The 23141-nt window shown below is 41.1% G+C and overlaps 1 protein-coding gene across 1 annotated transcript in view; it reads right to left on the bottom strand.

Moving 5' to 3' along the window:
• LOC109910096 (AF4/FMR2 family member 2-like) overlaps positions 1 to 23141 on the bottom strand; it is a 171903-nt gene that overhangs the window by 54957 nt on the left and 93805 nt on the right. The window contains exons 6-8 of the mRNA XM_031798063.1: positions 22234 to 22270; positions 21946 to 22000; positions 5509 to 5563 (exon numbers count right to left, since the gene is read on the bottom strand). Of these exons, the coding sequence (XP_031653923.1) occupies positions 5509 to 5563; positions 21946 to 22000; positions 22234 to 22270 (147 nt within the window). The remainder of the gene's footprint in view (positions 1 to 5508; positions 5564 to 21945; positions 22001 to 22233; positions 22271 to 23141) is intronic.

The raw sequence follows: 23141 nt of genomic DNA, 5'->3' as shown, positions 1-23141 counted from the left end.
GTACAACATCTCCTATACACTTCCTTATAAACTCACTCACTGAATCAGCGTATACATTAATATTATTCTCTGAGGCTATCCGGAACATATTCCAGTCCACATGATTGGTCAGACCAGCGTTGAATAGTTCTTAGCATGGGTACTTCCTGTTTGAAATTCTAGAGACTGGACATTGGCCAGTAATATACTCGGAAGCGATGGGTGGTGTTCGCGCCTCCGAAGTCTGACCAGAAGACCACTCCGTCTTCGTCTTCTCCGGCAACGTTGTTTTGGGTCAGCCTCTGGAAACAGTTCAAATGATCTAGGTGGTTCAGACGAAGGATCCGCTTCAAGAAAGTTCTATTCCTGGTCGTAGTGCTGGTAAGTTACTCTGATATCCAATAGTTCTGTATGTAATAACACGTAAGATTTTCTGGGCTAACAATGTAAGAAATAATACATGAAGAAACAAAATACTGCAAAGTTTCCTAAGGACTAGAAGCGAGGCAGCCCTCTCTGTCAACGCCAATTTCTTGCATACCATACATTTGCACTTATAGACTCATGCCGTGTGCACATTGGTGCTATGTGAAGAAATATGCTAATAGTTTATCAAAATTTTAAGCTAAACGTTCTGATCTGTTGCATCACCTCATTGCTTTTAAAATATTTTTTGATGTGAGTGGTTGTATTAATCCCACAACTGTCCCAGACTATGTAGAATACCAATAGAACAGTTCAACTTTTGTACTATGGGGGATAGTAGATTTACATAGGCTAGTGCTTTTGCTGTTCCTTAGGCCTACTTATCTTGTTGGCTGATAACAAATAAATGTCGACAGTTCTTCTAACATCTTCAATATGCGCCTTGGAATTCAATGAGAAGGATGCACGCAGTTACATCCCAGATGTGTCTGTCTTCACTAGTACCGTACTTCGAAGCTGAGATGCCTTTGAGAAGGACATGATCAGGTGACGGGCACTGGCTAATAAGAATTAAGATATCTGAAAGAGCAATGTGAGTGAGATGTGCTTCGTAGCACACAGCAGGGAGAAGGGAATTATTATATTCAGCCCAAGAGCACAACGGTCACTGGCCGCAAAAGGCCAGTGATTTTTTGGGGGGGCATTTACCGCCACACAAGAGGGTTGCAACCGGGAAAATCGAGGCATTATCAAGTGCTTGTAAAATTGTGAATTATAGACTGATGAAGTGTGTGCAGCCTGTGCAAGAAACATTCGCATCATGCAGCCTTGGAATGTATTAAAAATCAAACATACAGTATAGCCCAATGTTTGTATCACAAAAAAAGTTGCATAAATACCTCTAAATTAAGCATTTAGGAGGACCTGTTCCTTTGCTAACCACTCAACACAGAATAGCCGTGTGTGCACACTCCCTCATAAATCGTTTGGAGAAAATATGCTTTCTATTTTATTCATCAATGTTTATTATCTATGCATAGTCACTTTACAAATGGTCTCGACTAACCTTTACCCCCTGTATACAGCCTCGTTACTGTTGTCATTTTCTTGTGTTACATTTTGCAGAGATTTTTTTTACCTTAGTTTATTTAGTGAACATTTCATTAACTCTATTTCTTGAACTGCATTGTTGGTTAAGGTCTTGTAAGTAAGTATTTCACAGTAAGGTCTACACCTGTTGTATTCATCGCATGTGACAAATAAAAATGTATTTGATTTGATTTGTATTCTTCATACTATAAAATTATTTAAAAATAATGCCACAGGTTTCTAAGCACATCCGGTGTGCTAAATGAACTAGTGTAGCCCAAATCCATACGGCATAGCCAGATCAGGGCCTAACACAAGGACAACTCAGAGTATACTATTCTGTTCATCTGAAATAGACTACATTTTCTTCATATCATGTTTCTTTAGACCTATCTAAAATAAATAATGAATTTATTGTGATGGTGTAGACTATATTATATAAATGGATCTATTAGACTTTTTAAAATGTAGATGTTCCAAAGATCTGCATCAGTGGCTTGTAGGCTATGTGTGGAAGCCAGGAGATGTTAAATGTGTTTATGTTAATTAACAGTCAATTACCATGAGACTGGCAGTTATTTGCTTTGACAATCACCAGCTGACAAAACTTCATGACCGCCACAGCCCTACACCTACTATAGTAGCAGAGAGGCTTTGCATCGAATCAGCATTTCCACATTTAAAGTAGGCTACATGTCCACATACAGAATATAATACTTGTTACATTATACATTAGTAGGAAAGGTCTTGCTACTAAGCTATGGATTTCCATAGGCTTTGATTTGAACCTACATCACTGACACCTGACACTGATTTGAAGCACAGACAGGTGACAGTAATTTAATACTATGAGGATTGTTTGTTCAGGCCCCCTCCCCTTTTTCCCAAACGCATTCCCTATAATAGAACAACAACACATTGTAACAAACAAATGAACATTAAAGTGTTTCCTCTCCGATGACAGTTCAGTGGAAATCAATTACACATGCAGACAGACACAAGGGACCGTAGCATGCCACTTCACAGTGAATGAAGGGTGCACAGGGAGATGAGTGTCACTGCTACATCTGTAGTCCTGAAAATATGATGTAGCCCACAATGTGGGGGGGAATACAAAAAATAAAAAACATTGGTGTCAAGTCCTCTTTGAAAGCATATTCATCCGCTTAAATAGTGTTTGAGCAATGTATAGAAATAAAACCCCTTGGCACCGACAAGTAGTGAAGCTGTTGGCCACCACAACCTGTCCCGACTACCACCAGGGCACAGGCAGACCCACAGCCACACACTGGCCAGGCAGGCTAAGTTTATTGCTGTGACCATTGATCTGTGTACAGTCCATTTATCATTCATGAAAGGAGCCAGTGATCTTCACAGTATATTAGATGAAACAACTCAGATCATCTGTCAACTGCTCTCTTATTGCTGTTTCCCTCTCCACAGGGATTTGGGCTGCTTCCATCCTTCTTCCCCATTCGCAGGTTGCTAGGCAACGCAGCTGAGGGCATGGCTGCTAGTGTGTTTGGCTCGGCGGCGGCATAGATACGCACTCCAGCAAACTGTTTTAATGGCTGCTGGGGCTTTTTTCATGCTTATGAGCTGTCTTTGGGCATTCGTTTCAGGGGTTGTGTGTGTGTGTGGGAAACTCAGAGGGTGGTTATCGCTAAGGAGGAGGAGAAGGGAGAGGGGAGGGATGGGGCTGTGCCGGTGTCATTTTTGTGACTACCATTAGATTTGCCTAAAAAGGCCAGCCATGACCAAGTGCTTATCTATATAACCAAGAGTAATTACAACACAGCTCAAAGCAAGATGTTCATGAAATTGACACAAAAGGAATTCAACAATATTTAAGAATACTTCATTGTGGCAAGCAAGGAGAGTAATGCACTGCTATTGAATTTACTGGTCCATTGCCTGTAGAGAGGACAATATCTTTCCAAAAGTGATGTATGCCACACAGTGATGTATGCCCCCAATTTGTTTTCAACCTGAATATTCAACTGCGGGGTGATTGAGAAGCATTAGCTCTGTTGTGAGATTAGTCTTACAGGGAGGGCAGAAAGGTCTGTTTTAAATTAGCTCATTCTAATACTAGTAGTTGATGATTTCAGGATTTGAGACATCAGATGAACAGGCCTCTTCACTCACTCATCCGCCTTCAGATTCATCATCTCCATCTCCACTATCTCTTAACAAATTATGTCATTGAACTTCGATAACCCTTGTTAAAATACTATCATTAGTTTCCCCCCATCTATGGTGATCAGTCACAGCAGTATCCTATTCATTCTGGGTAGGGGGGCTGTTTTATCATTGAGAGAAAGCCGGCTAACATAAATAAAGACACCACTGTTTGTGATGACTAGATTTATTCGTAATCCACCAGGACATCTGAATGAAAATATGGCTGTTGATTTAGGGGAGAATGTTTTCATTTGGTTGGCCCTTTCACTGCAGTAATTTTTGAAGAAACTAGGCAACACAACCCCGACTAATTGACCACAGTCCTCAATGATCCTCTGTGCTGCTGCAGAACTAAGCAATAGACCATTCTCACAAATTTGTAATAAAAAATCCTAAAATTCATACACAGCTAGAAAATCTCCAGTGAATTCTGGTAGACAAAGAGGAGAGGGAAGGAAGTGCTTGCATAGAGAAAAAGGAGGAATGCATGAACAAAACAGGGTTGAGGTGTTTCTAGCTGATGAATAGCACCAGGTAGCTGAATAACAGTGAGGTCAGAGGTGCTAGCAGCTCCAGCAGTCCAGGCACAGCAAACCCCCCTGCCCCCTCCTAGCGCCCCTCTCCCATCTGAGAACCACACCCCTTCCCCTCAGTGCCAGGTGATTTGTCTGAGGTAGGGCTAGGCTGACCTTTTTATTCTATCTACTGTCATAACTGCACCAAAGCTGGACTGAGAGTAACACACAAGAACAGGAGAGAAGGAGAGGGAAAGGGACGAAAAAAGAAATCGAGACAGTGTGTGTAGAGGAAAATATGGAGAGAAAGTGAGGAGAGAGAGAGAGGGATGAGAGATACAGCACTATGTGGGCACTGGGAGATAGAAGCAGCAAAATTACTGCTGCAGGTTCTCCCCAGCCCCCTCCTGCTTCTCTGTCAAAAATATATTAATTATACCTCCTCTCTCCACTGCCCTGAGTCACATGTGCTGGAGCATGCTGATCCACTGTGTCTGGAACTCACACTGGGGCTGTGTGTGTGTGTGTGTGTGTGTGTGTGTGTGTGTGTGTGTGTGTGTGTGTGTGTGTGTGTGTGTGTGTGTGTGTGTGTGTGTGTGTGTGTGTGTGTGTGTGTGTGTGTGTGTGTGTAAGTGTTTGTTTTTCTGTATGTGTGTGGGTGGGGGCGGGGGGGTTAAGCTGGTTGCTTATATAAGGACAGGATGTGTTTTTTGTTTTTAGCTGTATTGTTGTGCATGCAGAGGACAGGGGGAGGAGGGGGACCAAGCAGACTAGTGTGTGTTTATTTGTGTACAGACACTGCTGGTGTACTGCAGGCGATGACAGTGTGATAATGTACCATGCACTCATTTGCAGTAAGCCACTTATAAACACACAGAGATGCAAATGCATTTCACACACATACTGTACAGCACGCCACACACACACACACACACACACACACACACACACACACACACACACACACACACACACACACACACACACACACACACACACACACACACACAGACACACACACACACACACACACACACTAATATGGGAGTGCAGTGCTGTTGTTAGAGCGATATTAGAGCCCTGTATTCATTGAATGAGTATGATGGCCTCAGTGTTTAATAACTATTATTAAACTACCAACCGGTCGAAGGTCCTGAATGGATGATAACTATGATCAAAATACAAAAGAAGCACAATGAGAGCCATTTCGAATGAACTAATCCAATAGTTCCTGCTGTGTTATTTTCTGGCTCAGAAAAACATCATATAAAGAGATACAGTATACTGTACATAGAAGGGTGTTGATGAATTTTACCTGTTGATCAGTGTCCTCTTCGTCACTGCTGATCTTCAGGTCATCCTCAAGCATTCTGCAGAAAGACACAGCACCAGTCAGGTCAAATAGACAGCTTCAGGTCACCAATTTATGTACTAATTTATTCAACAAACTTATACTGAGGTCTCCTTTATCATCCACCTCTCTCTTTTGGGATTTTGCTTATGATAAAATATGAATTAAATGAATAACCCTTTAATAACAATTCCCCATATAAAGTCAAAACATATAGTACTGCTCGAAAGAACTGGAAAGAACTTATATATTATTCAAATCAGTGCATGTAAAAGGTCTTTTTTTTATTGGGACACTAGCACAATACTTTTTGGGATGATCTGCCATTATTTACAGAAGAGCAAAATGTATCTCTCCATAGTGAGGTTTGGCATTACTCTACTCTCTGTTATATATACCATCTTTCAATGCAATTCAACATTGAAAAAAAACGTCCAATCCCTTAGCTTGCTTCAGACCATAAACTATCAAAAAGTGTTTTCAGAAAGAATGATGTCATCTGACAAATGGTTATGGGGTGTGATGACATCATAGTAAAAACACAATAAACCCGGGCCAGCAGGCAGGCTAGCAGCGAGCTAGCGCTTAGCAACCTACATTTCTACATAGAGTGGCTGACTTGCCTGGAGTGTCTAACACAACATGGCTGTTAAAAAATAACCCAGGCGGGGAATTTCCCCCTCAGTTAGAACAATAAAAGGAGCTCTATGAGAGAGGGAAATGTGTTTAAAGTTTACTTTTCTATGACCTAAGCTGTCGTGCAGCATCTTAGATTGGGCAGAACTTTGAACAAAACTGCCAGTCATTAACCTGATAATATTTAACAGATGTCAGGAGAAGAAATCTTCGCAAAAACACAAAACCAGGTGGCTGAGGTGGACGCTTCCAGTGGGTTTGCACTCAGTTGGAGCCAAGCTGGGGGGGGGTAATGTCTGTATGTACATGCATGTGAGAGGGTGTGTGTGAGTGTGTGTGTGAATTTGAGAGAGAGACGCAGAAGAAAATAGAAAAAGAGAAAGAAAGAAAAAGAAAGAAAGAAGAGAGGGACAAACATGGTCTATTTCATTTTTAACTCCTCTCCAGCCAGCTAACTCCCAATCACTACCTCTGTCTCCAGCCTTTAATTGGAGACAAATCAATAGTAGGAAAAAGCACACCTATAAATTCACCTGAACAGTGTACACTGCAGCATCTTACCCACAGCCCTATTCACTCTAGGAGAAGAGGCGTGGTTATACTTTTCACTTTTATGACACCCCAAAAGACGTGTATAAAAACGATACCCTCTTAAAGAAGTCCTGAAGACCCTATAAATGATGAACGTAGGTTCGGTGCACATCTGTTTGAAACATTGATAGACCTCCGATCCAAACGAACTGCTTGAAAAATAATTAGCCCCAGGACATCTCCCTCTGTCAGGAAACCACAGATACGCAGTTGCAACAACATATCAGGACTAACAGGAGTTTATAATAAATACCTTTGAGGATAAATAATAGATATAGACTGTTTCAGCCTGAGAGTGAGACAGTGTTTTTAATGGACTAATTGGGTCTGTGTTTATCACTTTGCTAAATTAACCTTCAAACCACAAGGAGGACAAGGAGTTAAACTGAGTTTTATATTATTTTAACTTGCACAGCTAGAAGTGAGCTCACAGAAATATTCACCTCATTACAATTGGCACACCATGAGATATAGAGACCCAATCTGCATTAGTAATTAAAAAAATTTTTTTTTTTTAAACCTCTTCTTTCCTACTTGGCATTAGTTGAGTGTATGCTTAAGGTTTTGGCAAACATATGTGTTCTTTTACAGGCGCTCAAAGCACCTTGATAAACCTGAGTGAAGCGCAGTCTAATGATTTAAAATAGGATTAGAGACAGCTCTGGTGACTCCTTGAGAAATAATGTGATTTACAACATCCTATCTTACTACCAGGACCATTAACATGGAAACAGAATTACCAACCCACACGATGTCTTTTTCACTGAAGCCACCCATGAGTGAGGCTCATTTGAATTGTGTGGTTGGCACTGTGTGGTTGGCACTGTGTGGTTGGCACTGGCACTGTTTCGTCCTGTTCCTTTGCTTTTACAAAAGACACAGTACAGGAGTGTCTAGGTCAGGGTAGAAGTGTCTCGGGTAGGTCAGGAGTGTCTAGGTCAGGGTAGAAGTGTCTCGGGTAGGTCAGGAGTGTCTAGGTCAGGGTAGAAGTGTCTCGGGTAGGTCAGGAGTGTCTAGGTCAGGGTAGAAGTGTCTCGGGTAGGTCAGGAGTGTCTAGGGCAGGGCAGGAAAGGGCAACGGGAGGGTCAGGAAGGGGAAGATTAGTCAGGGCAGCAGGGCAGTTCAAGGGGTGAAGGGAGGAGGGGAGATAGGGGGAGAGAAGAGAAGAGGAGGGGTGGGGAGGGGAGGGGAAAATAGAGATGAGAGGCCGTACAGAGCTGAAGAGGGCAAGCCCAGACTAGAGCAGCACAGCTGGTGGAGTGAAGCAACACAGCAACACGCGGTGACAGAGTCTCCTGGCACTAGCCCACTAGAGAGCTAGCATAATGATAGGGAGGAACAGGCACAGGCTGTGATCATTAGCCACCAGCTAACTCCCAATCACTACCTCTGTCTATCTGTCAGCACCCTCGGGGAAAATCTCTCTCCACCCTTCCAGCCTTTCAGAATTCACATATACTGGAGACAAACTATGATAAGTCTTTAGAAATACTACATATTACACAGACAAATGTTCAATAATTGTTGTGATAAGTAACTATGATACTCTGAATGAACTGGATGCTGGAATTTTGACAAGGTATTATATATTATTTTAATGTACTTTATATTAAGTAATGTGGATATCAAGAGTGCCTACATGGTTTCAAATGTTTGTATTGCATTACCTTGTGGAAATCATGTGTGACTTGAGCATGTCTGACTGACATGACAAGCTGTCGAGAAAATAAAAGAAACCACCAAAACACTTTCTCAGTAAATCGTATAAACGTGGTAAATGGCGGTTGTCCGAGGCACTACAGAAAAGCATTCTAAACATATCTAATCACCAATGTCCTGATGTTGACATTTCTCCTGAACACAGAATTCAACTGTTTGTCACTGAGTGTAGTACATGTCAATGTGTCACTGATACATAATTGCACTCATCAACAAGACCACTCTCTTGGGCACTGCAGTAACCCTCCCTCCCCCTACTGCCCACTGTATTACTGTTATTATTCCCCTGCATGCTCTCACGTTATTTTTAAATGGAGCGAAAGGGCTGCTAGATTGGCATTTAAGAGTGACCCTCCGTGTTTTCAGTTGGATTTGTTAAGCGTATAGACCACTGCTTTTTCCCATTTAGCTAGGTGGGCTGGAAGCTCCACAATAGCTACATCTCTCTCCTGTCTATTTTTGGGCGCGAGGGAGGCATGTCACCACTCACCAGGCAGCTGGGGACCATGGGTGTGTGACCCACCCTCCTCAGAGAGCTTCTGGAGGTGGAAGATGGGGAAGGGAGGAGGGTTGTACTGTACACCCTGGGATGTGACACTTCACCGGGGGATGACTGACACCCCTGAGCCTCTATCCTTCCACGTCCCTGGTACCTGGTAACTAACTCCATGGTACTGTGCCAGGAGACAGACACATCGCCATGATGAGGGAGGCCATGCGTCATCCCAGAGAGAGACAGCATCATCTCAGGGTTATCAGATATGTGTGTGTGTCAGAGGGGACATACAGTAACTGACTCTAATATCCCCTACAGTGACAGCTCTGTCACTGTCGAGCTGTACTGTCATAGTGAGAGAGATATAAATGAAGGAGAGGGTTAAATTTAGATGCTATATTTTACTGTTGTGTATGTGGGTGGTTGTGATGATGATAGGGTTAATTTTGGGTAATGCAATGGTTCTTGTGATTCCCTGATGCTGTGTTAGACAAGGACAGGAAGGAGAGGCTGAGGGGAGGGGAGATACATTAGGCTTGTTAAGTTTCCCCTTAGAGGCATAAGAGAACATTTCTCCAGCCTTTCCTGTGTACCTACCTTTTCTCTATTCCCTCCGGAGCGAAAGCCTGCAAATGCAGTAACTGTGGGGGCCTTAAAACGAGTGTGCTTTTAAATAAGCATTCAATCCATCTCTGCGTTATTGTGTCAATCAGTTCCGAGGTACATGGAAATGCACTTGGACAGATGGAAGTAAATAAATATGCTGTGCATTACCCTAGGAGAAGTGTGTATGTTTTTCTTGTGTGTGTTTGTGTGTGTGTGTGTGTGTCGAGAGCTCACATGCAAAGTGCCTGTCGTCCGCTGTGCTCCTGTCTCCTGCCCTGAGACGCTGCTTTGTTCCAGATCTGTCACTTAGAGCAGTCGTCGGAGGATCCAGTCAGCTGAGAGAGGGCCATCAACACTCCCAACATCACTACCCATGCCATGTGTGTGTGTGTGTGTGTGTGTGTGTGTGTGTGTGTGTGTGTGTGTGTGTGTGTGTGTGTGTGTGTGTGTGTGTGTGTGTGTGTGTGTGAGTCTGAAGCATAGGATGCATAGGAATAAGTGAATACGAGATAAAGGGCCACGTAACGAGAGAGTACTGTACATGTTTAAATGCATATGGAATGAGACTATTCTGTATTGAAGAAATTACTGTGTATACTATGAATGGGGAGCATGGAAACAGAGTTCCGGTGAGAGCTACAGGGATCAGAGGGAAAGCATCCTGAATCCTCCTCTCCTCTCCTCTCCTCTCCTCTCCTCTCCTCTCCTCTCCTCTCCTCTCCTCTCCTCTCCTCTCCTCTCCTCTCCTCTCCTCTCCTCTCCTCTCCTCTCCTCTCCTCTCCTCTCCTCTCCAATTCTCTCCTTTCCTATACTCTCCTCTCCTGTCCTTTGCTGCTCCCTCCTTCTAGTTTTCTGCCAGGCCTGCCTCTGATTTAGAGTAGGGGTTTGGCCCCTCTACACACACACACACACGCAGGGCCCCAGCCATACTCTGAAGCCTCGCTTTTTCTAAGCGATGGATTATTTAGATTGGCCCTGAGCCATCTACCACTCTAATTTCCGAGAGCTTGAGAGAGAGAGCTGACTGGAGTGTCACATCAAGAGGCTACGTTGACGCTTGTGATGGAAGCCTTTCCCTCGTCTCCTCTGCCTGCCTGTGAGGCTCCACTCTGTTCTCTGCATTTATTTCCACCAAGTAGGAAACATCTGACTACTTCTTATTTCAAACTCCCCTGTCCTAGTCGCATATAACAAGCACTCCCCTCACCATTAAAGGCACTTGAATATATAAAGTTGGTGGTCATGAATTCCCTGCAAATATTTCTCTTTAGAGTGATAGTACCAAGAACACATACAGTACGGTGGCTTCCAAACAACTTACAGTAGAGAGCTCTACTTACTGTAAGTAACACTCAGGTCCCTCCTCAATACCTTATTCAATGCTTTCTGATAGTATGTTCACAGCAATTTTATGTGTGTGTTGTGATGATACTATATTACATTCGTGTGGAAGGACACAGTAAACACATGGTGAGGGTACAACAAACATTATTATCCTTCAAATAACATTTCTGAAGAAAAGCATGAAAATAGTAATTTTTTCCAAAACTCTATTTTACGAAGGGTCTTTGGTAGAACTGTGATTTGAGCAGTGGTTGTTGCCATGGCAGTGTGTGTGTGTGTGTGCATTTGTGTCTGTGTGTGTGTGTGGTTGTGTAAGTAGTGGCGAGAGGTGGTGGGGGGGGTTGTGTGACTAGGAGCGCCGGAGGGGGCTGTGATGCAGTTCGGGTCCAAACACAAGGCCTCATTAGAGTCTGGAGCCTCAGCCTTCTGCCATGGCAGCCCTGCAGGCCACATGCAACCTTTCCCAAGCAAGCAAGCAGCCTCTCTCTCTCTCTACTTTGATGAATTCTACTTTGATGACTTCCTGACTTTATTTAGGTCTGCAGACCCATGTGATATAAATACTGTGAATCACAGAGCCATCACCAGGAGCCAATCAGATGGAAGCAAATGAGGCATGTTTGTTGATTGCTCCTACAGGGTTTGCTTCTTCATACTAGAAGAACTTTGTGTTATTTCAGCATGCAGGGATGTTGTTTATGATACGTGCTGAATAAAGCATTATCGGTTAAGTATGTTGAGGTCATACTTTGTGTCCTGGCTCCTCAGTAACCATGAAAACACTGGCACACATGATTGCGTTGTGAGGACAATTACTTCATGTCAATGCTACAGTGACAACACTGACAGCTTTGAAACTGACATTTTCAACTTCTCATCATATCAATGATGCCAAAAACTGGTTTCATGACACACTAAACATAAACAATGAAACATGTGAGATCGTCATAACTAAATGTGACCCGTTTCAGGAAGCTCGACGTATGTTGCACATCACTACTTCATTGGAGAGGCATTTGAAGGTAATATTACCCCCCAAAACTTTTTTTTTCAGAAATGCCTTCTGGAACATGTAAACTTTCATGTGCCTTAATAACAAACTTGTATGCCATCTGTAAATACAAATTAAATTGTTAAATTACGAGACAGGAACCTTCCCGCTAGCCATGATTGGCTGAGAAATGGATGGGCCGGACATACCGAGAGATGAGTTTGGATTGGTCTGTCAAGTAGCACGCTTCTGTCTATAACGTGAGCTGATCAGTATGTGTAGATAAGCCCTGCTACCTCAGCTTTTTTGTTAGCCTGAGAACTGCAAAGGTGTTGCTATTGCTCTCAACAACATCGCTACGCTGAATTTAGCAGGCGTTATAGGCAGTGGGGAAAAGTTGTGATGGAGTACATTCTGCACATGGTCAGTGTGAACCGGAGTAACTTGACACAACACCAGGCAAACAAACAAAACAGAGTTAAAGGGGTTCCAGTCTGCTGTGAAGCATTCATACATGTAGAGTACCAGTCAAATGTTTGGACACACCTACTCATTCAAGGGTTTTTCTTTATTTAAAAAAATATTTCCTACATTAAAGAATAATAGGGAAGACATCAAAACTATGAAATAACACACATGGAATCATGTAGTAAGCAAAAAAAGTGTGAAACAAATCACAAAATATTTTATAGTTAAGACTCTTCAAAGTAGCCACCCTTTGCCTTGATGACAGCTTCGCACACTCATGGCATTCTCTCAATGGGTAAGATTCGAGCTACATTTTCAGATATTATACTTTCCTAATTTTGTCAGAAAGTTGTTTTCATTGCAAGTTAAAACGTACTGTTAGCTAGCTAGTGAATGTGAGCTTGCTGGCACGCTAGATTACGTTATGTTATGTGTATGCTTGCTAGTTATAGCCTAATGTCAGCTAGATAGATAATATTAAACCTAGTTCATTAGCTTTAGCTACTTGCAGATTCATACTACAGCATTTCATGCATTGTGTCTAGCTATGACAATCCGTTTGTCTTGCTAGTAATATGAGTGGGATTATGGTTCATTGTTTAGCTAGCTAGCTAAATGTTTAAACAAAAGAATTCACTTGACAGATGATTAAATTACTCAAGTTAGCCAGGTGTGTCTGGGGGTGATTACGGCCATCTATTGTATTTCATGAACATGTTTACATGTCTAGACAATAGTGACCCATCCACTTAGCTAGATGTGGCTGGGGGGTGGTTATAGCATTTCTTTCACATTTAGACAAGTGTCTGGTAGAGGTGTGCCGATATGGCCCTACTCGTATTTGTAATGGACAGTTGATAGTCGGATCGGATGATATTCGTGATCGGGAAAAAATGAAGTGTTTTTTTTAGATGCCTAAATAATTGTTGGCAAAATACCCCCCTGCTTGTTCTCACTGCAAAAAAAGCTGCAGATTAGGGCAGCGCAAGGAGGGGTGGGTGTGTATGTGTGTGTGTGTCCTCAACTTGCAGTGGGCAGTCAAGTTTGCTGTCACTCAGTCAGAATGCGCATTGCGTTTCATATTTTTTTCCATACCCTTGCACCACTTGTTAGATATTATGCGCATTGATAGCTTGATAGCAAACGTCCTCGCCATGTGATTTATCATAGTAGCAGGCAGCAGTAATCTAAATGATCAGACTAAAAAAATACAAGGAAAAGTGATCTGGTTAAATTATGAAGCGAGTGGACAGAGAACAGCTTCAGTCAATCTACAGCTTCAGTCAATCCAATCAGAGCAGCAGGATCAAAGTACAGCCCGCCCTTCTCTTTACAGGCAGACTATCCAGTTGAGTTATTTAGGCCATGCACATGACTGACTCAAAGACAGTACAGTATAATTTAGAAATTCTATTATTGACGCATGAGAAACATGCTTGCATTTATTTTTATTTTTTTTACAAATAGGGCACAACCCTATTTTCTGGGTCAGCATCATCTAATAATTATAAAATATTTTTATCTGGACACTTTCTATTTTTGATATTGCTACTATGCAAATATGCAAGTAACCATTTTGCTGTAAGGTTTACACCTTCTGTATCCTGTGCATGTGACAAATAAACATAGATTTTACTTGATACAGTGTGTGTTTACCAGAGACGGCAACGTTCAGAACAACATGACCTGCACCAAAGTCAGATTAGGATATAGGCCAAGGACTAGATTTAAGGGTATTCCTTATTGTTTTTCCTTATTGTAGTCGACTACTTTCACCACTTATAGTCTTGAAATCTTTGGTTGTTTGCTACTCTACCTTACTCACTCTGTTTAGCACATGGCCTCACATGTGAATCCTTAAAGAGATGGGTAGGGATAAGGCTTAAGAGGGTGTGAACGATGCTGAATAGGTGTAGACAAAGATTTTGCTACATAAGACCGAATCGAGGTGGTCGGTCAAAAATAGACAGCTTCATGATTTTGGATGATGATCCATATGTACTATGTAAGAAGTCCATGGATCACTGCACTTGGTTATCTGACAGCTGTCGCATACAGACAGGCTACCTCCCTGGAAGACCAGATCTGCTACAAATGAGCCCCTCTTTCTCCTAAAATGTTTAATTTTATTTCCCCAGATGCCGTCCTTTTGAAATTCAAAGTGATTCCATTATTCATGATCTCACTTATCTCATCTTAAATCATCTCTGCATTCCTACTTATTTTGTCTTATATGAGCGCACACATGGACCGAGGTAAGCATTGGAAGTGAAGCTAGGATATAATGTATACATGTTTATACAGAGCAATAAAGGCTCTGAGTACCATAACACAACACAGATTTAACAGCTACAGCAGTGTGTTTTAATATAAAAGCTAATACTGCCACTCACTTGTGCTTATACTGCATTTCCTGTGTTAGTAGCAGGGAAAGAAAGAGACACTTCTTGATCTGAAGTCGATGCATTCAGCTCCGCCAGACAAAGCTGGTATTGACACAAATGCTCTTTCCTTGGACTCGTTAAATCATTGAAGACTTCTCCAATAAGAGCAGTGTCATTGAGCGACACAAAAGCAGAATCTTGTGTTCAATTGGGAAAAAGGCCTACTGTGCAACATTGGAGAGCATTCAAAAAGATAGAACGCTTGCCTTGCAGCAAGAAACAGCACTACCCCTTTTTATCATTCTCAACTTTTCTCATTCACTGGGACTCAAAAAACGATGCCTTTCAGTCTTTCATTTGTGTACTCTGTTTATTGTATAAATCCTATCATCAACTATCATAATTGTGGTATCTTTCAAGAGGAATCCATGTAATCTATCACAAGACATCTACTGGCCCGTTTGGGTACTTCAGATTATCACAGATGTCTGTAATTATCTTTTGTCCTCTCTCTGGCCTTATCTTTATGTAAAATAATTTAAATTATTAAATAAGATGACAAAAAAAAAATCTGAACAAAGCTGTAAATCATTATCCTAAATATAAACCATCAACTTAGTGAATACCATTGGTGTTTAATATGAGAGTTTCAGCATGAAATATCCTTTATATTTGTTTTACAGACTTTTATTTATTTTACTATGTCAATATATTTGTTGTCAATGTTTTGGAGTCAAACTGGTGGCTTTTGTGGAAAAAGAAAATAGTTCGACGAGTTGCAGAGGTAATTGAAAATAATAGCATTGTTGATTAGATTCTTTTTTTCATTCATTAGGCCATTTTCTCTTGAACCATATGGTCTATCTATTAGAAACTCATGGACAATATGGACACAGATATACAAAATAATTGCGATATATAAATATATGTTTTTAAATTATTCAAATATAAATTAACAAAGTTACGATAGGTTGCCATAGGTTTTCTATTAATTACCTAAATTACTGAAGATTCCGGTAACTTTAGTAAATTATTGGTAGCTTTGAAACCCTACCGTCAGTACGAAGAGGAAAGAACTGATCCCAGCCATGAAAGCTGCCAGAGCGCGTGGGGACATTGATTACATCCGCAATGGCAGGCTCATTGTCCACCTTTTCTCCCAGAAGCCTGAAGGGATGAGAGAGCCAAGCCTATGGGTTCGTAGCTTCAACCCCGCAGCACAGAAACCCACACCAATTGATTATTGGGCTGCTGAATGTATATTTCTTTGTTTGCTCTTTTCAGTATTATGTCTATCTCTGATAAGCTACCCAGGAAAGGGCTTGAAAATAGCCCATATTAATATATGTAGCCTTAGAAATAAGGTTAATGAAATCAATAACTTGCTAACATCAGTTAACATTCATATATTAGCCATTTCTGAGACTCACTTCGATAATTAATTTAATGATACAGCAGTAGCAATACAAGGATATAACATCTATAGAAGAGACAGAAATGCTTATGGGGGAGGTGTTGCTGTATATATTCAGAGCCATATCCTGTAATGCTTAGAGCAGATCTTGATAATGTATGTGATTTAAACAGAGAGGTCTACTTCCTTGGGGACCTGAATATTGACCGCTCAAGAGGAAGCTTCTTACTGTAACCAGTGCCTGTAATCTGGTTTAGGTTATTAATCAACCTACCAGGGTGTTTACAAATACTACAGGAAGAAGATCATCCACATGTATTGATCACATTTTTACTAATACTGTAGAACTTTGTTCTAAAGCTGTATCCATAGCCATTGGATGCAGTGATCACAATATAGTGGCTATATCCAGGAAAGCTGGGCCTAAAATAGAGTATAAGAGATCATATCATTTTTTTGCTGTGACTCTTATGTGGAAAAATATTTGTTGGTCTGATTAATGAAGAGCATCCAGACGCTGCCTTGATGCATTTCTGAAATAGCTTTTTATAACTATTGATAAACATGCGCCTGTTAAGAAACGGACTGTTAGAACTGTTAAGGCTCCATGGATTGATGAGGAATTGAAAAACTTTATGGTTGAAAGAGATGGGGCAAAGGGAGTGGCTAATAAGTCTGGCTGCACATCTGACTGGCTTACTTACTGCAAATTGAGAAATTATGTGACTAAACTCAACAAAAAGAACAAGAAACTGTATTATGAAGCCAAGATCGATTATATAATGAATGGAGTACTTTAAATTAAATTATAGGCAGAAAGACACATTCAAATCCATCTTTCATCGAATCAGATGGCATATTCATCACAAAACTTAGGCAGGAAATGCCAACAGCGAACAGTGAGCAACTGTATTCACGCATAAAAAAACAAATGATGAAAGAAAAGCATTGCAAGTTTGAATTCTGTAAAGTTAGTGTGGGAGAGCTGGGAAAAGGATTGTTATCGATCAATAGTGACAAACCTCCTGGGATTGACAACTTAGATGGAAAGCTACTGAGAATCGTAGCTGACTCTATAGGCACTCCTATCTGTCATATTTTTTAATCTGAGCCTAGAGGAAGGTCTTTGTCATCAGGCCTGGAGGGAAGCCAAAATAATTCCGCTACCCAAGAGTGGTAAAAGGCCTTTACTGGTTCTAACAGCAAACTTATAAGCGTGCTGCCAGCTCTTAGCAAGCTGTTGGAAAAAATTGTGTTTGACCTAATACAATGCTATTTCTCTGTAAACAAATTAACAACAGACTTTCAGGATGCTTATAGAAAAGGGCACTCAACAAGTACTGCACTGACACACATGGTTGAAAGACATTGATAATAAGAAGATTGTGGGAGCTGTACTGTTAGATTTCAGTGCAGCCATTGATATTATTTACCATAACCTGTTGTTGAAAAACGTGTTTTATGGCTTTTCAACCTCTGCCATATTGTGGATTCAGATTTCATGGAAGCTTCTCTAATGTAAAACATGTAAAGTGTCGTGTACCGCAGGGCAGCTCTCTAGGCCCTCTACTCTTTTCTATTTTTACCAATGACCTGCCACCGGAATTAAACAAAGCATGTGTGTCCACGTATGCTGATGATTCAACCATATACGCATCAGCAAACACAGCTAATGAAGTCACTGAAACCCTTAACACAGAGTTGCAGTCTGTTTTGGAATGGGTGGCCAGTAATAAATTGGTCCTGAACATCTCTAAAACTAAGAGCATTGTATTTGGTACAAATCATTCCTTAAGTTCTAGACCTCAGCTGAATCTGGTAATGAATGGTGTGGCTGTTGAACAAGTTGAGGACACTAAATTACTTGGAGTTACTTTAGATTGTAAACGGTCATGGTCAAACCGTATAGATTCAATGGTTGTAAAGATGGGGAGAGGTCTGGCCGTAATAAAGAGATGCTCTGATTTTTTGACACCACACTCCAAAAAGAAAATTCTGCAGGCTCTCGTTTTGTCAAATATAATTGTCCAGTGCTGCAAAGAAAGACCTAGTTAAGCTGCAGCTGCAAATTATATGGCAAATTTTGCTCTTAATTGTAATCAGAGGGCTGATATACAGTCAGAAGTTTACATACACTTAGGTTGGAGTCATTAAAACTCGTTTTTCAACCACTCCACAAACTTTTTGTAAACAAACTATAGTTTTTGCAAGTCGGTTAGAACATCTACTTCGTGCATGACACAAGTACATTTCCAATAATTGTTTACAGGCATATTATTTCACTTATAATTTCACTGTATCACATTTCCTTTAAAAAGCTTGGAGAATTCCAGAAAATGATGTCATGGCTTTAGAAGCTTCTGTTAGGCTAATTTACATAATTGGAGTCAATTGGAGGTGTACCTATGGATGTATGTCAAGGCCTACCTTCAAACTCAGTGCCTATTTGCTTGACATCATGGGAAAATCAAAATAAATCAGCCAAGACCTCAGAAAAAAATAGTAGACCTCCACAAGTCTGGTTCATCCTTGGGAGCAATTTCCAAATGCCTGAAGGTACCACGTTCATCTGTACAAACAATAGTATGCAAGTATAAACACCATGGGACCACGCAGCCATCATACTGCTCAGGAAGGAGATGCGTTCTGTCTCCTGTAACTGAACGTACTTTGGTGGAAATCAATCCCAGAACAATAGCAAATGACCTTGAAGATGCTGGAGGAAACAGGTACAAATGTATCTATATCCACAGTAATAACGAGTCCTATATTGACATAACCTTGAAAGGCTATACAGCACTCCTATTAACACAGAGTTGCAGTCTGTTTTGGAATGGGTGGCCAGTAATAAATTGGTCCTGAACATCTCTAAAACTAAGAGCATTGTATTTGGTACAAATCATTCCTTAAGTTCTAGACCTCAGCTGAATCTGGTAATGAATGGTGTGGCTGTTGAACAAGTTGAGGACACTAAATTACTTGGAGTTACTTTAGATTGTAAACGGTCATGGTCAAACCGTATAGATTCAATGGTTGTAAAGATGGGGAGAGGTCTGGCCGTAATAAAGAGATGCTCTGATTTTTTGACACCACACTCCAAAAAGAAAATTCTGCAGGCTCTCGTTTTGTCAAATATAATTGTCCAGTGCTGCAAAGAAAGACCTAGTTAAGCTGCAGCTGCAAATTATATGGCAAATTTTGCTCTTAATTGTAATCAGAGGGCTGATATACAGTCAGAAGTTTACATACACTTAGGTTGGAGTCATTAAAACTCGTTTTTCAACCACTCCACAAACTTTTTGTAAACAAACTATAGTTTTTGCAAGTCGGTTAGAACATCTACTTCGTGCATGACACAAGTACATTTCCAATAATTGTTTACAGGCATATTATTTCACTTATAATTTCACTGTATCACATTTCCTTTAAAAAGCTTGGAGAATTCCAGAAAATGATGTCATGGCTTTAGAAGCTTCTGTTAGGCTAATTTACATAATTGGAGTCAATTGGAGGTGTACCTATGGATGTATGTCAAGGCCTACCTTCAAACTCAGTGCCTATTTGCTTGACATCATGGGAAAATCAAAATAAATCAGCCAAGACCTCAGAAAAAAATAGTAGACCTCCACAAGTCTGGTTCATCCTTGGGAGCAATTTCCAAATGCCTGAAGGTACCACGTTCATCTGTACAAACAATAGTATGCAAGTATAAACACCATGGGACCACGCAGCCATCATACTGCTCAGGAAGGAGATGCGTTCTGTCTCCTGTAACTGAACGTACTTTGGTGGAAATCAATCCCAGAACAATAGCAAATGACCTTGAAGATGCTGGAGGAAACAGGTACAAATGTATCTATATCCACAGTAATAACGAGTCCTATATTGACATAACCTTGAAAGGCTATACAGCAAGGAAAAAGCCAATGCTCCAAAATGCTCCAAAAGCCATGACATCATTTTCTGGAATTCTCCAAGCTTTTTAAAGGAAATGTGATACAGTGAATTATAAGTGAAATAATATGCCTGTAAACAATTATTGGAAAATGTACTTGTACTTAAAAAATCCAGACTATGGTTTGCAACTGCACATGGGGACAAAGATCGTACTTCTTGGAGAAATGTCCTCTGGTCTGATGAAACAAAAATAGAACTGTTTGGCCATAATGACCATCGTTATGTTTGGAGGAAAAAGGGGGAGGCATGCAAGCCGAAGAACACCATCCCAACCGTGAAGCAAGGGGGTGGCAGCATCATGTTCTGGGGGTGCTTTGCTGCAGGAGGGACTGGTGCACTTCACAAAATAGATGGCATCATGAGGTAGGAAAATTATGTGGATATATTGAAGCAACATCTTAAGACATCAGTCAGGAAGTTAAAGCTTGGTCGCACATGGCTCTTCCAAATGGACAAAGTTGTGGCAAAACACCTTAAGGACAACAAAGTCAAGGTGTTGGAGTAGCCAACACCTCAATCCTATAGAGCCCCTACCTCAATCCTATAGAAAATTTGTGGGCAGAACTGAAAAAGCGTGTGCGAGCAAGGAGGCCTACAAACCTGATTCAATTACACCATCTCTGTCAGGAGGAATGGGCCAAAATTCACCCAACTTATTGTGGGAAGCTTGTGGAAGGCTACCCGAAACGTTTGACCCAAGTTAAACATTTTAAGGCAATGTTACCAAATACTAATTGAGTGTATGTAAACTTCTGACCCACTGGGAATGTGATGAAAGAAATAAAAGCTGAAATAAATAACACTCTCTACTATTTTTCAGGCATATCACATTCTTAAAATAAAGTGGTGATCCTAACTGACCTAAGACAGGTAATTTTACTCGGATTAAATGTCAGGAATTGTGAAAAACTGAGTTTAAATGTAATTGGCTAAGGTGTATGTAAACCTCCGACTTCAACTGTAAATGCTATGCATGCCAGTCTCGCTTGGCTAAGAGTTGAGGAGAGACTGACTGTATCACTTCTTCTTTTTATACGGAACATTAATGTGTTGAAAATCCCAAATGGTTTGCCTAGTCGACTTACACACAGCTCTGACACACACACACACACTTATCCCACCAGACATGCCACTAGGTGTCTTTTCACATTCCTCAAATCCAGAACAAATTCAAGAAAGCGTACAGTATTATATAGAGCCCTAATTGCATGGAACTTCCTTCCATCTCATATTGCTCAAACAAACAGAAAATCTAGTTTAAAAAAACAGATAAAGCAATATCTCGCGGCACAACGCCTTTCCACTATTTGACCTAGAGAGTTTGTGTGTATGCATTGATATGTAGGTTACGTTTGCCTTTAAAAAAAATGTTATGTAGTTTGAGCTGTTCTTGATGTCATTCTGTATTATGTTTCATGTTTTGTGTGGACTCCAAGAAGAGTAGCTGCTGCTTTTGCAATAGCTAATGGGGATCCTAATAAAATACCAAAAATAACTCACTAGGCCTGTGTTTGACACTAACTAAACTGAGTATAGGCCAGGTCTTGCGTGGCTAGGGAGACAGGCAGTGTTGTCAGTGCTGTGCTGTTGAGGAGTGCAGGGTGGCACGGGAGAGGCCAAGGAGGGTACGGGTTAACAGAGAGAGAGAATGCCAACTGCTCTGTTTGTTTGTGATGAACACTCCTCTCAGCTGGGAATTCTGCAGGGACTTGTTTTGCAAGGGAACAAAGCTGAAACCATGGTGGCATTTATCCCCCGAGGCTTTTTCAAAATAATTAATCAAATGAATACTCACGACTTCTGTGGTACAGACTTGGTTGCAGGCTTGTTACCGGGAACATTGCACCGCTCTGCGAAAGAATTTCCATTTAAATGTCAGAGTGCTGGTTTTGATTAAACCCTGACCAACAGCTAGCTTATTATCAATTTAGCTTTTGTTGCAATATGTCACACAGCATATCATTTTTCCCTAAATGGACAGGGCTCCAGTTGTTGCATGGCATAATGGCCTTCCATCTATTAACATCATTTTAGACTGATTAAATCGAAATGTGTGTGTAGGAAAAATGTAAAGCAGACTTACTTTGTCCAGCGTATCCTGAGGGTAAGTGTTGTGACTCCTGAGCAGAGAGAGAGAGCGAGAGAGAAAGAAGACAGGCGTGCATCAAATAAATTAGCACACACTGAAGTGATACAGGAGAACAAATGGGAGGGAAACAGCTCATCTGATGGACTTAATTGATTTTACACTAATACAATTAGACATAGGACACACAATCATTTTTCAGAGTGTGGTGAGTGGACTACAGTAGACAGGACAATGTCTTAGTTAAAAGATGGCACCATTAAATCAGGATTTATAGACACAGGCTTATTATTAGGAATGTCAGCTGGGTCAAGCTATGAGTTTCAGACCATGTCCCATTAAGACACAAATAAGAGGGCTTTAGCTGCAAAATTAGGCGTTGGGGGATTTGAGGCTAGGGAATGACAGTAGAGAGGAAAGGAAGTAAAATCTAGGAGAGACACAGATGCTGCGAGTTAGAGGAGGAGAGGATGAATGGGCTGAAGGACAATGGATTATACTATAGCTAAATCACACTCTATTACAGTGCGGTTGAAGTGCTGACAGGAGTTTGTCCTTAAAAAGTCCATCCGACCGGCACATGCAGCCAGACAAATTAAGTCCTATAGCTATCTGGCCAATAGCAGAGGCTCTTCGCAAGCTCTCCTCTCTCTCTCTGGCTGGGTCCCACGCTCTCTCTTTCTCACTCCCTCTCTCTCTCCTTCCCTCTCTGGTGCCATGGGTGTCTCACTGGTCCTTTACTGTGACAGAACCTGACAGGCTTTCACAAGGATGACAGCCCTGGGTCGAATTTAATACATCCACTTTTACTTGATTTGTTTTCCCTTCCGACCGACACAGGAATCACGTGATTACTGCTTACCAAACAAATAAGTGACAGTAGGAAATTACCCTCTTGACTAGGA

This window comes from Oncorhynchus kisutch, linkage group LG19 (assembly GCF_002021735.2).
Source record: "Oncorhynchus kisutch isolate 150728-3 linkage group LG19, Okis_V2, whole genome shotgun sequence".
In the NCBI taxonomy this organism is placed as follows: domain Eukaryota; kingdom Metazoa; phylum Chordata; class Actinopteri; order Salmoniformes; family Salmonidae; genus Oncorhynchus; species Oncorhynchus kisutch.
Note: the sequence above shows the minus strand (reverse complement) of the source record. Positions and strands in the feature narration are given on the sequence as shown.